The 15,394-nt window shown below is 50.8% G+C and overlaps 2 protein-coding genes across 8 annotated transcripts in view; both read right to left on the reverse strand.

Moving 5' to 3' along the window:
• Nucleotides 1–2,784: 2,784 nt before the first annotated feature.
• On the reverse strand, nt 2,785–10,739 carry LOC118632610 (cytochrome P450 26C1). Its single transcript, XM_036265848.1, has 6 exons — nt 10,536–10,739; nt 9,779–10,003; nt 9,013–9,288; nt 7,381–7,536; nt 5,208–5,537; nt 2,785–3,162 (listed from the first exon to the last, which is right to left on the reverse strand). The coding sequence occupies exons 1-6, from the start codon at nt 10,737–10,739 to the stop codon at nt 2,785–2,787; spliced, it is 1,569 nt and encodes a 522-aa protein (XP_036121741.1).
• A 1,582-nt stretch (nt 10,740–12,321) lies between these two features.
• EXOC6 (exocyst complex component 6) overlaps nt 12,322–15,394 on the reverse strand; it is a 205,708-nt gene continuing 202,635 nt past the window's right edge. For 6 of the 7 annotated variants that reach the window (XM_036264683.1, XM_036264682.1, XM_036264687.1 and 3 more), the window contains 2 exons: nt 14,631–14,743; nt 12,322–13,553 (listed from right to left, as the gene is read on the reverse strand). In XM_036264683.1, the coding sequence (XP_036120576.1) occupies nt 13,421–13,553; nt 14,631–14,743 (246 nt within the window). In that variant the 3' untranslated portion in view covers nt 12,322–13,420. The remainder of the gene's footprint in view (nt 13,554–14,630; nt 14,744–15,394) is intronic. The other variant, XM_036264684.1, reaches the window with a different exon arrangement.

Genomic DNA, 15,394 nt, shown 5'->3' on the forward strand with positions numbered 1-15,394 from the left:
CCACCGCGCCAAGTTCAGCGCGCGCTGGGTCACAAGATGAGCAGGGCCTGCGGGCTGGAAATTGCCACGAGGGTTGGGGGATGATTTAATCTATCTGTCCATCGAGACCTGTAGGGGCGTCGGGCGGGGGCGTCCAGCAAAAAAAGAATTAAATGGAGGAGTGGAGTGAAGGGGGGAAGGGGTCAATAAATTACCAGCCCAATAAGAACTTTGATCTAGAAACCTTGCCAAGCTTTCTTGGGTGGCAGTGGGCAGGGAGGGGGAGTTGGTTCACTGGAAAACAAAATGTTTCCAAATTGTTTACAAAATAGTCTCCCTGTGGCTCAGGGCTGGGGTGAGTGTGGGGAGTCCCAGTCCTTGTTTTTCCTTTTTTTTTTTTTTTTTTGCTGGGGTAGGGGAGTCTGGTGAGCTAGGGCAGCTGAAGCACCCCTCATCCCCTTTTCTCCCAACACCTTCTTCCCATCTCTTGAACATTCTGTCCTGTCCTAGGGTTCTTATACCTGCTCTTCCCTTTGCAGGAGGCACCCTTTTCCAGGTCACCGCTGACTGGTTCCTTACACAGTCCAATGTCCTCTCCTTAGAGAAGACTGCCTGGCCCACCCTGCTGAGTGTGGCCCCCAGGTACTCAGCATCACAGGCCTGTTTGATTTTCTCCCCAGCACTTATCACCACGGGACATATTCTTGCTCTTTTGTTTGCTAGTTTATTTATTGTCTACTTCCTTTGTGAGCATGTTTCGTCCAGGAGGCAAGAACCATGTCTGCTCCTTCCTCAGGGAATCTGGAGCTATGAACAAAGGAGCTCAGGTATTCTGAGAAATTACGAAAAATAATGTATCAATGGGAAATTAGAGTAAAATTGAAGCTGCCCCCTACAGGGGCTTATGGTTAGTACACAATCCACAGCAGGTAAACCCGTATATAGGAACCAGCTACACTGTCAGGGCTCCTGAGAGCCCCCTCCCCCATATTTCTCTTCTTTCCCAAAACCAGAATCAACCCCCAAACTTGGTCCTCCTGTCACTTCACCCTGGTGGAGTTTCTCAGGCCTGGCTGTTGTCTCTGCAGTCTCAGAGCACCCTGAGGGCAGGCCCCAGTCCCTTCACTTTTGCTGACTCTGTCGCCTGCTGAGCCCATGGCCTGGCGCCAGTCCTGTGGTCAGCAGTGGGTGATGAATTGCCCTGGATGGGGTTATGGTGGTGTCAGGCAGGCTCGGAAAAGCCCACTTGTGCTCTTGAGCTACTGGCCCTGCTCACGCCTGCTGCTTCCCCTTTCCTCCTGGCCCAGGGATCCACCTTAAGCATAAGGTCAGGAGGGCACCAGCTTGCTTCTGGTTCACTAAGGGGTCAGCTGGGGCCTCCGCGGCAACTTTCCTGGCTCACCCATCACATCCAGCTGCCCCTGCCTGTCTGAAGATGGGTGGCAGATTGAGGCTGTTGGGAATGAAGACACTGGAGATCCTTGGCTTTGATTTAAATACTGATGGGAACCTCTGTGTTGGAAAGATCCAGTACTTAAGCCAACCTAGGGATCAGTATGAAAGGACAAAAGGGCTGAGTCCTATCTACTTGGTGGCCACAGGCCCAGAGGCTGAAGAGACCGGTGGGTGGAGGAAGGGGCTGTGTGTGTGTAAGACTTACACTGTAAGTAAAAGCATTGCTCCAACAGTCCAGAGCCTACTGCTGGCTTCTCAGGTGAGTCTTTCACCTCAGTTTCTCCTCTGTAATAAAGGAAGTGGAGGCAGTGACCCAGAAGGTCCCTGCAGCCATCTGTCATGGAGATAATTCTCAGCCCAGTTCCTGGGGCTATCCTATGCTCAGGAGGGAAGTTTGTCCGCGGTCTGGGCTCCAGACTGCCCCAGCTCCCGGCCCCTCTGGGTATATGCTGGGGTGGTCCTTTTCGGGAGGGGGTCTTTTCTGGGTGTCCCCCACCCTCTATTCCATGCCTTTCCACCAGGGAGCAGCTAGCTGCCCAATTAAGCCCTAGCCTCGCTCAGCTGTTGCCAAGAAGCTATTTCTTGGCCTTCCTGTTTTGGGTACAAATATCCCAAACCTGAATGTCTCAACCTCCCATGCAAATAATCCAGACTTAAAGAATAGGTGTGCCTATTCTCCCGTATAAATGGGAAGATTAAATGAGTTCTTGAAGAAGGAATTTTTCTTTTAAGAAGTCGCCAGCAGAATCCGGTGATGTTGAGCCCTTTAGAACCCTGGAAACACCCACAATTCTGAGTTTCCGCGGACACCCGCAGAGTGGCCACAGCACATGGCACAGAGGCCAGCTGCCTCAGGGCTTTCCGTTGGGCTCCTTCTCGGTGTGTCTTCCTATGGCCCAACGCCAGACTAGGGATGTGCTATCGACGTCCCGGCTTCCGCGCAAGGGGTGCAGGTCCAGCCATGTGCGTCGGACATCTGGCACAGTCCACGGGGCGCAATATACCCAGCGGCCCCTCGATCCAATTACCCTCCCAGGTTTGGCACAGAAAGGCGAGACCATGTAGCTCCAATGCAAATCTGTTTCTTCCATCCCTGCTTCGGGATCCTGGAAAGGACTTAAGAAGCTTGGCCCATCTTTCCTTCCTACTGGCGCTGAGCGAGCTAGAGGCACCTTCTCACCGACCTGGGCGCTTCTCCGGTGCTGTGACGGTGGCTCGCGCTCCTACTCTCTCAGAGTCCGGCACAGGGACTCATTCATTGACCGTTTGTTGAGCGAGTAAGTGAGCGCAGATGGGCGGCGCCGCGACTGAGACAATGCCGCTGACGAAGTCATGTCCCGCAGCCGCGGGTCAAAGGCGTGGCCCATCTCGCGCTGCCGAAGGCACGAGCGGGTAGAAAAAGAGCCGCAGCCCGTCCACAGGGTGCACGATGGGCACGGTCTGCATGGCGGGGAAGGCAGGCGTGGCCAGTTCCCAGCGCGCCGTGCGCACCAGCTCCACTGCGAGCAGCTGGAGCACCGCCTGCGCCAGCTCCTGGCCGAGACAGCGGCGCGCACCGCCGCCGAACGGGATGTAATGGAAGCGGCCGGAGGCGCCCCGCGCGTCCTCACCCGAGGCGCCGAAGCGCTCGGGATCAAAGCCCTCCGGCGGGCTGCGGTACACCGCGGCCATCTCGTGCGTGTCCCGGATGCTATACATCACGCTCCAGCCCTTGGGGATCTGGTAGCCCTGCGGGGAGGTGAGGAGACCTGCCTGACCACGAGGAACCTGGAAACCGGGCCTGAGCCGACCCTCCACCTCGGGTGCATCACACAGAATTCTCAAAACTAGCAGGAATTTGCGTCTAACAGGGAAGCTAGGAGACCATTCTGCGTTCCAATCTCAGCTCCTTCTCTGGTGAGCTGTGTGATCTTGGGCTAGCTACTCAATCTCTCTGAGCTTCAGTTTCTTAATTATAAAATAAGAACAAAAAAGCCCATTGTGTTGTGAGGATAAAAGAAACGGGTCTGGCATATATGTTATTGGTCAGCAAATGTGATCTGTTGTTATTTATGTTTCAATATTTTGTTTTGGTATTTATTTTTTCTTGACATTAGATCAGGAGACCTAAATTCCAGTCCTGCACCTACCAGCTGCCTGGGCTGGAACAACAGAAATAACAGAGACCCCCATTTCTCTATGGTCAGCTGAATTATAAAGCTCTTCTTTGCACTGAACTGAAAACTGCCTCTCTGTCCTTCCCATTCATTAGCTGTACAATAGTAATGTTCAGGTCTGGTAGCTACACTTTAAGAAGGTACACATGAAAATTAAATTGGGGGAGTCCTTCAAATGTTGGAGAGGAGCTTTCATATTCCCTCTGCGCACCTCCAGCTTTTAAAACTATTCCACTTTTCGATGTCTTCCTAACCCCTGACTATCCTGCTTCCCTCACCTGAACAAATTCCATCCAGGGTGTCTATAGGAAGCTCTCAGACCGGCAGAGAGATCTTAGAATCGTGGAGGAGCTCTGTCTTTCTCCTCCCTGGGCCTCCGTTTTCCTGTCTCTAGACGAGGATAGCTAAGACCCCTGAGCTCTGCTCACTCTGGTGGACCTGTGCTCCTCTCCCTGTTTCCTTGTGGTCTTGTAGGGCACCCCAGCACCTGCATAATGAAGTCTGAATTCCAAGATACAGCATCCAAGACCCTTATAAACATCTCACTAATCCACCCACCTTTGTGGGGCTGTCCGCTGTCTGTGGTGTGCTGTCCCCATCCTAACCCTTTACTGCTTCAGCTCAAATCCCAACCCCAAAGTGTTTTGGTGTCATCCAGGACTAGAGGTCACTTGCTCCTCACACCACGTTTGGTATGCAGCTGTCTGCCCTGCCCCCACCCCCTTTCTCTCCATGATAAGCTCCTCTAGGGCAGAATCCCAGTTCCCTAGTGCCTAGGAATCCCGGGATGCAATGCACCAGGGATGTTTGCTGTTTAAAATAAGAATCAGGAAAGGTGGTGCCCTTTCTGCCCGCAGCCTCCCAGGGACTGAGCTAGGGGAAGAGGGACCTGCAGGGACAGCTGATCAGGCAAACACCCTGTTTGGCAAGTTCGGGCTCCACTCCTGGATGCTCCCACATGGAGTGTCAGAGCTGGAAGAGATCAAGACAGCTTCCCCCAGAAAGCAAACAGGAGCCTGGAGTGAGGTGGAAAGTGCCCAAGGTCTTACAGAGACGGAGCCAGGCCTAGACCTTAAACTTCTTGCCCAGGCCAAGCCAGGCTGATCAGACCATTGAGAGATTCTAACCCATATCTTCATTGTCCCATTCTTCTGGAATCTGGCCTTAGCCAAGACGGTGGTCAGGTAACATTGATCGGTTCCTTTCCTTGATCTTCTGAGGGAGCCAGAAGGGTGGGGTACGGGACTTTGTGGGGGGCTCTCTTTGTTCTCCCAGACTCACTGACTAAGAGGGGGTGCTGTATGGAGAAAAGTTTTTATTCTCAAACTTGGCTCTAATTTAGTTGACCCACCAGCACAGCTGCCAAAAGCAGAGTATATGGGGTCCCTAACGTTGTGTGCTCACCAGACGCTAGGCTTGCGCCTCTCAAACGTGGATCTGGGGAAATGGAACAGAGCTCAGCCCACTTTACAGGCGGGAAAGCGGAAGCTCTGCGAGGGGAAAGGGAAGCCTTGGCAGTCCTAAGCCCCCACCCCCACCACCTCCACCCGCCAGGGCCTCGCAGCAGGCTGCCCAGCGGCAGGGGCCTGGGGGGCGGGGGGAGGGCAGCGCACTTACGTCGAGCTCAAAGGTGCACAGTGCGGTGCGGTAGCCCCCGGACACCGGCGGCAGGAGGCGCAGCACCTCCTTCACCACGCAGTCCACGTAGCGCAGACCGCCCAGCGCCGCCAGGCTGAGGTCTGGCTCGCAGCCACAGTCGGGCCAGGGCCCCGCGCCATCCCCCGCGGCCCCCGGCCTGCAGCTGCACGCGCGCCCCAGCCCCTGCTCCGCTAGCTCCTGCCGGATCTTGGCGATGGCCGCCGGGTGCTGCAGTAGCAGCAAGACGAGGGATGTGCTGGCACTGGCGGTGGTGAAGAAGGCGGCGAAGAGGAGCTCCACAGCCGACTCCTGCAAGACAGCCCGGGCGGCGCTGAGTCTCCCTGGCCTCCTGGCCAAGATGTAAAGGGCCCGAATTGACTGTTGGGCAAAGGCCGGAGAGCCGGGATGTGCCATTGTGGGGAGGGTCCCGGAGTCGATTGAATCCTGCCTGCCACTTGGGCAAGCCACAATAGCAACGGGCAAACCAGGATCTATCCATTTGCCTTCGGAGGGTTCCCAGAGATAATGCTAGGAACTTATTCTGTGTGCTGTTCTTAGTGCTTTAAGTATATTAACTCATTCCAGTCCCACCCCGGTCCTGTGAGGCACAATTACTGCCCTCGTTTTACAGGGTTGGAAAGGTCCCTGCAGTCAGTAGTAGTCCCAGTGGTAGGACTCAGAGTCCAGTGCTCTTAACCGCGTGGTGGCGCTGCCTGCAACCACAGCCGGGGCTCCTGACCATGGCTGCAATGGAGCCGAGGAAGGTAGCGGCGGCAGCAGCCCTAGCCTCTCACCAAAGCAGGCATCATGGTTTCTTCCTCCAGCTTAGTAGACTGGCCCCAATGAACGACTAAATCCCTTCCTGGTCTGCATTTCCCAGGAAAAACAGAGGAGGGGCCTGGTGGTTTCATCCTCTAGGCCCTAGCCCTCACTGCCTGCCTCTGCCCTCCCAACTCCCGTCTTCCTTCCTGGCAGCACCCACAGTGTTATTTACACTGATTTGTGTGATCGTAAGATGAAGGTGTACTCCACTCCTCCTGCACCTCAAGGGTAAGGGCTAGGTTTTGATCATCCTAAATCCCCAGTTGCAGCATCGAGCCTGACACCAACTAGGTACATAATGTCCGTGGAATGAATGACCCGGTCCAAAGCTGTCTGCCCTGAACAGGATGGAGAGCCAGGAAAGAGACCTTGAAGTCCCAACATCTATCCTGGACAGGCCTATCCTGCCTGCCCTGCCCTAAATCCCAGACCAGGATGGAAGATTCCAGCAGCCGGTCTCTTCCTGAGAACCTGGGACACCTCCTCCCCCATCCCTGTCAAGGCAGTGGGATCATCCACTCCTTTTCACACCACTTCCCTTCACCGCCCAGAACTGTTCCTACCCTTGGGCTCCCCCAGGACTTGGGAGCCTACTGCTAATCTACCTCTAACCCCTGACTCTTCCAGACTTCACAGCCCCCCAGGAGTCAGGGTGGAGATTATTAGCCCCATTCTCAGAGAAGAAACTAAGGCTGATCCCCATACTTTGAGGCTGGTGGAAAGGAGAAATGGAAGTTCAAAGGACAGGAGTTGCTTTCAGAGGGGTGAGATGTTTCCATTTCTAACTTTCTCCTGCTCCCCAACCTCTCCACTCTTTTTTAGGGCTATCAACCACATCCTGGGGGCTATTCCAAAGCTTCCCCCCACCTCTACTGCATATGCTCTATGTGTACATGGGGGAGGGGTTCCAATTCCCTGGGAGATCCCACAGCGGCCAAACACACAGGTAGAAAGAAGTGTCAAGTGCAAGGTGCCTTATAGGAGAGTATTGATTTGGGGGAAGAGGGGAGCTTCCAGGGGGATGTGGAGTTTGACCCTGAGTCAGGGTTTGTAGAAAACAGGAGTGAAGAGGGCGTCGTCATAGTCAAGGGGATAGCAGAGGCAACGGCATGGAGTGACAGAGAAAGGAGAGGGGGAGTGGAGCTGTTTGTAGCCAGAAGGGCCTAGGATTCAAGCCTTCAAGGTTCCTACTGAGAGTGGGTGTGGCTGAGCCTCTACTGGAAGCCTAATCTCCTTGCCCCCTCACCCTGAGTGACTGAGGCTTAAAGTGGGGACAGAACCTCAGTAGAAATGCAAAAGAGGGGAGAGGGAGAGCCCTCTAGCCACTTACCTTCAGCTCCTGCACTGAGAGCTCCTGGCCCAGCTCCCTAGTGCTGTGGATAATCATGGCCAGGGCATCACCTGGCTCCCCAGTCATGTCTTCATGAAGCTTCTCTGCAATGGCATCCTCCAGGTGCCGATGTAGCTGGTCCCTTGCCCGGATGCCCTGGTGGGCAGGGAGTAAAGGGAGGTGGGGCAGAAAGGCCCAGGGGACCAGGCCTGGGCACCTATCCCCCTCAAATCTTCCCAGGGATGCTCTAGCTCTGCTGAGTTCTTTTTTTTTTTTTTGTACGTGCCCCTAGGGGGAACCGAACCCGGGGACTCTCTGGTCCACAGGCCAACACTCCAACCGCTGAGCCAAACCCGCCAGGGCCCTGCTGAGTTCTTACTGTTAAATTTCCCAGTTTAGATTCATGTCTGGTATATAGAAGGGGCTTAATAAATGCTCAGGAATTTTCACACTTTTTCAACACATTCTCTCTTGATTATCACAAGCCTCCTTTGAGGCAGGCAAACAGTTTCTTTGGTCCTTATAGGAGGATGTTAAGTCCCAGAGGGGTCAAGTAATTGCCCAGAGTTACACAGCCATCAGTGCCCATGCCTGGCACAAAGTTGTGGGGGTGGAACCAGGCCACTTTCTTTCCCCTGCACAGGGCTCAGGCAGGGACAGTGGGCATCAGTATAGAGAGCAAGGGTCACCTTGATGCACTCAGAAAAGGTCTGGCTTAGAGGACACAATTTGGATGTTTCAACCATTAGTTTCTGTAAGGGGTTAGGCAAGAGGGCCATGGTGCCACTGGAGAGTTCAGGGAGCAGGTACACCAAAAGCATTTGGGCACTTGAGTTTTGTACTCAGAGTAGATCAGGTTCAAATCCTGCCTCTCTACTAGCTGTGTGATCTTGGGTAAATTATTTTACCTGTCTGAGCTTCAGTTTCTTCATCAACAAAATGAGAATAACACTTTGCAGGTTGAGAGGATTAAATCAGGAAATGTATCCAAGGTGATCAGCCCATATAATGCCCCTTTATACATAAGTATTATTTTTATTTAGGTGACTGAAAACCACTGCATTGGCACAGTGCGAATTCCTAGGTCAGGAAGAAAGGAAAGGCAGGCTGGGGCTTTCTAGCTGCTCCCTGGGTCTAGCCCTTCGCTCTGAAGTCTGAGGAGGCCACGGTTTTCTGATCCGGAAACTAGCGGCCCTGGGCCGCGGGCGGAGAGCCGGCACCCACCCTTCTCCAACTAGACCTGGCGCCGGGCTGGGCCCGGGGGCGTGTCTGCGGCCCTAAAGCTCCCATCCATTCCGCAGCCATCAGGGCTTCTAAAGCGGCGTTGGAGGCCTGGCCAGGAGGCGCCGCTCTGGGGAGGGGCAGGGCCGACTGGCCCGGCGCCTGCCACCGGGTATCCAAAGGGAAGCCCCGCGGCTGTTGGGACCGGAACACGTCCCATCTGGTATGGCTCAGAAAGGGTGCGTGGCCCGCCCCGGATCACACAGAGAATCATGGCAGAGGGCAACCCCAGAGCCCACCACCACACCACGTTGCCTCCCCTCCCTGGGCTGTGCCTCTGTCCCCCAGCAGAGGTGATGCGTGGGGGCTCCGAGGGAGCAAGAGGAAGATCGGGGGCTTGGGTGGCAGTACCTTGCGCAGGCCGCTGAAAGGCACGTCCAAGGGCAGCGAGAAGAGGTTCTCCACAAACTGCTCGAAGGTTCTGGACAGCTCCGCGCACTGCGCCTCGTCCAGCTGTAGCCCCAGTAAGATGCGCGCGGCCATACGGAAGGTTAGGGCTTTGGCGGCCTCGTAGACCGCCACCGGCTGGCGGGCTGCGCACCAGGAGCGAACCTCGCGCCGCAGGGCCCCCTGCAGGCGGGGCACGTAGCGCTCCAGCGCCGCGCGACTGAACACTCGTGCCAGGACCTGAAGGGAGCGCGAGGGGTGAGTCCTGGCCGCGGTACGGCCTCCTCTGCTGGGCAATTCCAGAGGCACCAAAAGGCCAATTTCAGGCCCTTCCTCCCCTTCTAAGTGACCTAGACCTACATGTCATAAATTTGGCTCTCGCCATTCCCTCTATTTCTTTTCTGATGTACAGCCCCTCCCATCCATCCAGGTCCCAGCTGCGTTTTCCTCGAGGAAGTCATCCCTAACTCCTTTCGAAGCCTGAGTTTCCAGCGCTTCTGGTATCAGTTACAGAAGATCGGAGGCGAAAGACCTTTAAGCCCCAGTCCTGGCCTTAAAAACCGAAGTCCGGGAAGGTAAAGGACTGGTCCAAGGCCAACCACTGGTTGGCCAGGGGTCTCGGCCAGTTCGTAGTGTACCCCTAAGACTGAGTCCCGGCCTAGCCCACAGCAGGTGCCTGAGGAACCGCGGGTCTGAGGTCCCGACAGCCCCTTCTCTGGTTTCGGCTCACCTTGCGCCGCTGCCGGTGTGGCTCGCCAACCGCGCCAAGCAGTGTGTGTGAACCCAGCAGGATGTGCGCACTCTGTGGCCACTGGCTGCGCACAATGCGGTGTTCGCCCAGCAGGATTGTGCGCACATTCTCGGCGCCGCTCACACGGATCACCGGTCTGCCCAGCAGGTGTGTCTTGAACACTGTCCCGTAGCGCTCCCGGCGGGAGCTGTGGAAGCGCGAGCCCTGCAGCGAGGCGCCGCGAATCGGGCTGGGGCCGCCGGGGATCTAGCCCAGGCCTCCCAACCGCCCCGGGATAACAGCTCCTTGCTGCAGGCTGGTGCTTTACTCTTTACAAAAGTCTCAAATGGGCCTCCCGACTACCCTATAGGAATTTAGATGCCCCTGATCCATTGGTGAAATGAGGCAAGTGCTCAGAATGGGCTCACGGCTGAGCTGCCCCCAGACTCCTGATTCTATGCTTGCAGGACATAGGGTGGCATGGTCCTCAGACTCCTTCCTAGAACCCTTCTGTTCACCCCCACGTTGTGTTGGGGCGAGGTTAAATAGCGCTGGGAAGAACTGTGTTTAAGTAGCTCTGTGGTGCCGGACAGTCCCTTCAAGGGAGCAGCTGGGTGAAGGCGAGGGCCGTGTCTGCTGCGTGGGCGACGGGAAGAGACTGGCTATGAACCCTGGGAGCACTGAGAGCGAGGAGGCTCCAGTGGGAGCCAGGGCAGAAGGAGCCATATGGCGGTACGGGAAGCGACAGACTGCTCACCTGAACTAACCAGTGCAGCGTTTCTCCGAAGAAGGGCCAGCCCATAGAGCCCTTGGGCAGGGGCAGGGCGGAAGCCCGGTCCCGGCTCAGCGTCCAGCGGAGGGTCCAGAGGTGCTGGGCCAGGCTGAGCAGCAGGCCGGCGCACAGGAGAGCGGTGACTGCCGCCCCCAGCGCAGACAGGCAGCTCAGCCCACAGGGGAACATGGCGAGCCTGCGGGGGCCAGGCCGCTCCAAGCGCAGGGGCGCAAGAGCTGGGGGTGAGGGTGGGGGGCAGCGAGCAGTGCTCACCAGTTCTGTCCGGAAAGGTCCTGCGGCTTGGGGGCCAAGACGGAGAGTTATAACCTTGGACAAGGATTTCGCTCTCAAAACAGACGGGCAGCATAAGGCAACAGTGACCATGCGCCCTTGGGGAATGTGCCTCCAAGGCCGGTGCACTGAGGACTTTTTCTTTCCCGGTGCTGGCTGCTGCCGACGGTCACACCTGGCATCTAAGGGCACCTCCCACCTCCCGTGGCCAGCATTCCTTTGATAGAAGCAGCAAGGGTGGGCAAAGAGGGGTGCAACTCACCGGTGTTGCCAACCTGGGCTTCGATCACCAGGGCTGTGGACCCCCGCCCCACCTCTCTCTCTCTCCCCCAGTCTGTTAACCCTTCTCAGCCCACCCGGGTCACATTTATATAGACACTGGCTCCCTCCCTAGAACTGATCCAGATTCACACGACGTGACGCGCCCATGCATATTTAAAGCGCTCTACGCAGAGTAATGATTGGAGGCGGTGGGCAGCGTTGTGCTCACCCAGGGCCTAGAGCAGGGCGTGGCAGCTGAAATCCTCGGGCGGGGTCTGAGGGTTCCGCGCCAGAACTTAGTCGCGGGAGCTCGGAGGTAGACAAATACAGCGCACTGAGTTAACGCACTCTCTCTTTGGGGTCCGCACCCTGGAGCTTCTAGGGGGCCTTTCCCATCTCGGGGCTCCAAAGCTAAGGGCTAGGGTTTTTCTCATTTGCTGTTTCCCTTTCGGGGGAAATTGCAGTCTTCCATGCCAATTTAGGCTTCGCAAGCGCCTGCAAGGATAGCCGGAGTCGAGATTCTCCAATATCCCCAACCCCTCCCTGGTCTCTGATTTACCACTTCAGGAATCCTTCCAAAGATGGTAGTGTCGTTGCCTGAAGCCCACAAAGAGCAATATCCCCGGGCTTCTTTTGGGTCTGGAGGACCAAATTCACTGTTCCCTCCCACTTCGGAGGGCCCCGCCCTAGTCTGCACGGTCCCTTCACGGGGTTTCTGCGTCAGAGGGCTCCAAATGCCCCCGGGACCCTCGCGTCCCTGTCCCTACAATGTAACCAGAGGGGTGGGAGGTAAAGTGCGGGGTCCTTGTATTATTGAGAAAAATAAGGTGAACTCCTCAAGACAATTCTAGCTGGGAAGCCACAGTGGTCTGCTCCAAGCATGCAAAGGCGGACCACTCTCCGAATTCAGGTCACCTTGCCAAAGCCGGGATGATGCCCTGGAGGGCTGGGTAAGGCACACGAGGGACAGCCATATTCCAGTCTTCAAAGAGAGCTAGCCAGCTGTTAACGCTCCTCTAGTAACTTCTAAGATTTACATGTTTTCCGTGTAATAGTTTTTAAAGTGTGAAAAACCTTAGAATAAGAGATGGTCAAAAGAATGTTTATTTTCTTTGTTTTAGTGATACTTCATTCCAATAGCTAGGGAATAATAGCATTTCTAAAGGAAGTAGTTGTTTTAAATCAGGAAATTGAATAGATACAATAGCAACTCATTTTCAAGAACTTCTTAACCTTTTTTATATTCCATCACAAAAGCAAGAAATGTACATATAATTCTATACACTTATTTTACAGAATCAAGCATAAGTTTTTACAGGCATAAATCCTGAAAATACAAAAGGAGTATTCAGCATAAATACAATGAAGAGAAAGTAGAGATCAGATTGCTGTTGCCACTTGGACCACAGTAATTTACACAAAGGAAAATGTACATTTGTTTTAGGTTTTCCAGAGTTCATTTGGGTTGGCTTGTTTCCACAGTGAGGACGCGGTGTGGAGGTCTGCAGAGTGAGGAAAGTAACCTGACCCCGTGGTAGCTTGTGTGAGAACATGCCCGCCACCGCACAGGCTGCACCTGAAGTGGTTAGCCCCACTGCGCTCCTGTCCTCTCTTAACTTGACCCAAACCAGCCCAAATAAATTCTAGAGTGGGGTCAGCTACAAACAATATAGTTAGAAATATTAACCCTGCTGAATAGAAACACTGCATCTTTAGAAAATCCAAACATCTTGTCTTCATATTCAGAACGATGACATTAAACCACCCAAGGAGAACAAATAATTCACATTCTTACTGAATAAGTAAAGACTGCTTTCAGAGACCTTTAAAGATTTGTCTATTTCCCCCTGAGAATCAACAGAATTAGAAAAATTTTATCTACTTAAATCATATTTAGGTGAAAGTAAAAACTAAAAGTCAGAAAATGACAGTGAAATATTCCCATATCAGACATGATTGCATTCTAAAACCAGATACTGATGAAAAAGCAAAATATCATTCAAGTCGGAATAAAAAAGATATGTAGAGACATACGTTTTTCTAATGTATTTACAGTTTCACATACAGTTTTTGACCTGATTTATATATATTTTTAAAAGTGAAAAAATTAATGTCACATTTTCCATATATAAAATAGTATTCAATTATTTAAAAATCCATACAAATGATATTTATTACTGTTTCTTGTTTCAGTTCTCATCAGTGTCTTTTCTCTATTGTATTTTTTAATTCTGCAAATTGCCATTATCATAACTAGTGCCCGTTAGAGATCAAGGTTCGATGGCGAATTCGGTGTCGTGAGCGCAGGGATGTGAAGTCTATGTGTGCTGGGACATACCATTCACCAAACTTCTCAGCTGTTTCATGACTGTCTCTATCAACTTCTGTTTGTCTCGATCATTCTTCCTGAACTGAGCAAATATATTGTTCTTTTTGTTAGTATCCTTCATCCTAGGAATATATGTGAATGAAGAAGCTTAGTAAAAGGAAATTATAAGCAATGCTGTCACAAGTAAAATGTCTTGGTGTGCTCTGAATTATCTACCCCTAATACTATGCTTGAAAAATATATTTAAAAAAACATAAGTACTAATAAAATTATGAAAATAGGAACCACACAACAAATTAACATCTTTATTCTACATTTTGTATAAAGTGGTGTTTTTGCATTAATATGTAAATCTAAAGTATATTGTTTTTTAATATACTATTTTCTAATATCATTCCAAAAAGTATGTTAAAATACATACACCCCCTATTAACTACAGATTACATTCATAGCAAGACAGGTGAAAGAAAAAAATAACATTACATAATTTAAAGCAGCAATTTTTTTGCCTCAGTGGTGTTTCATGGTATTGTAAAATAAATTTATATTTATTTTAAACAGTTCTTTTTCTTCTCAAGTAAAATACACCACAGACATTTTGAAATGTGGGAAAATAATATACACTTTTAATTCAACAATTGAAAATTTTAATAGTAATACTTAAAATGAAATATGATTGAGTAAAAAAAAAATCTGCCACACAATTTGACAGAAAATCAACACTAAACTTGTATTATTTTTCACTGGACAAGATGCACCAGTAAGTGTCCGGTTACTTCAGTTTTTACTGTATTATTTTTTGAATCACATGCTTCTCTACCTGCAAAGAACCCAAGTCTATAATGCTGGGATTTTTATCCAACACTCACTGGTGGCAAGCATTCCAATTCCTAGCCACATTTTACAAAATAACTTCTTTTCTATGTGATAGTATAAAAAACTAGTTCCAGTTCTCACCTGTCTCAAACATATTTCTAAGGCCAATTAAGCCTGCTACTGAGGATGCAATAGGAAAAATGTTTTGATCGTATCAGTATAAACAGCAGTCTCCTATAACCAACACTAAAGGGCAAGAAAAAGGTTTATGTTTTGGTCATTAAAATAGATTGAGCTCCCTTTAGACATTTCTCTTTTGATGAAAATCTCTAGTTCTTAAATTTTATTAAAATGATATAAAAAAGTTTTCAGAATATACTCACTTCTCCAAAAGGGTAAGGGCTGTGTTTGGATTCACTCGGAGGTACTTAGAAGCTGGCTGTCCATAATCAGCTAGATAAGTAGACCAATCCCAAACCATAAATAAGTCAAGGAGCTGAGAAAGATGGGGAAATGTTAAACCAACTTTTGACTATATACTTACAGCTAATACATAAGTATATGCTATTCTCGATCCATTTTAATACGACTGCTTCTTAGATAAAGCAATAATTCATTTTTAAAACTTCATTAACTATACTTTATAACCAAAATAGTATTTACTATCTTTTTACTTTTGAAATTATTAAACTTGTCAGGGACTGCTTTTCTAATAAAATACTTTATTGCATTTTCAAATAATTGTAAAATGAAAATAGTTAATATAGTTATATTAACTTTATTAGGTATAGAGATTTAAACTTTACACATTATTCAGTTCATACTCAAATTTAATAAGGGTTGGTGCTACTAACTGAAGAATTTTAAAGAAGTTAAATTGAACCTTTTCTCTTAGAGGTTAAGTATGTTTACCTTTCTAAGAAGCCATTTGCATCTAGACTTTCCCAAAGTAATTTAAACCAAAAGCTCAGATAATCTCAATTAAGTGCATTAAACAACCTCTGCTGGATTCTCCCTGGTGATAGATCCTCAGTAGTGTTATGAAAGGAGGGCTTCAGGACTCAGCATGTTAACTCTAAGCAATCATTTTGTATAAACAAACAACAACAAAAAAGAAACCCTCTTGTTTTCTGTAATGTTTTAAAAT

Source organism: Molossus molossus, unplaced genomic scaffold (genome assembly GCF_014108415.1).
Source record: "Molossus molossus isolate mMolMol1 unplaced genomic scaffold, mMolMol1.p scaffold_m16_p_17, whole genome shotgun sequence".
Classification (NCBI taxonomy): domain Eukaryota; kingdom Metazoa; phylum Chordata; class Mammalia; order Chiroptera; family Molossidae; genus Molossus; species Molossus molossus.

Excerpts from the sequence above, each read along its gene's own strand:
- LOC118632610 (XM_036265848.1), bottom strand. The coding sequence starts at position 10,739 with ATGTTCCCCTGTGGGCTGAGCTGCCTGTCTGCGCTGGGGGCGGCAGTC. Across the intron at positions 10,004-10,535 it reads CGCTGCACTGGTTAGTTCAG|GGCTCGCGCTTCCACAGCTC; the intron begins GTGAGCAGTCTG and ends GCCTCGCTGCAG. Across the intron at positions 7,537-9,012 it reads CTTTCAGCGGCCTGCGCAAG|GGCATCCGGGCAAGGGACCA; the intron begins GTACTGCCACCC and ends CCTGCCCACCAG.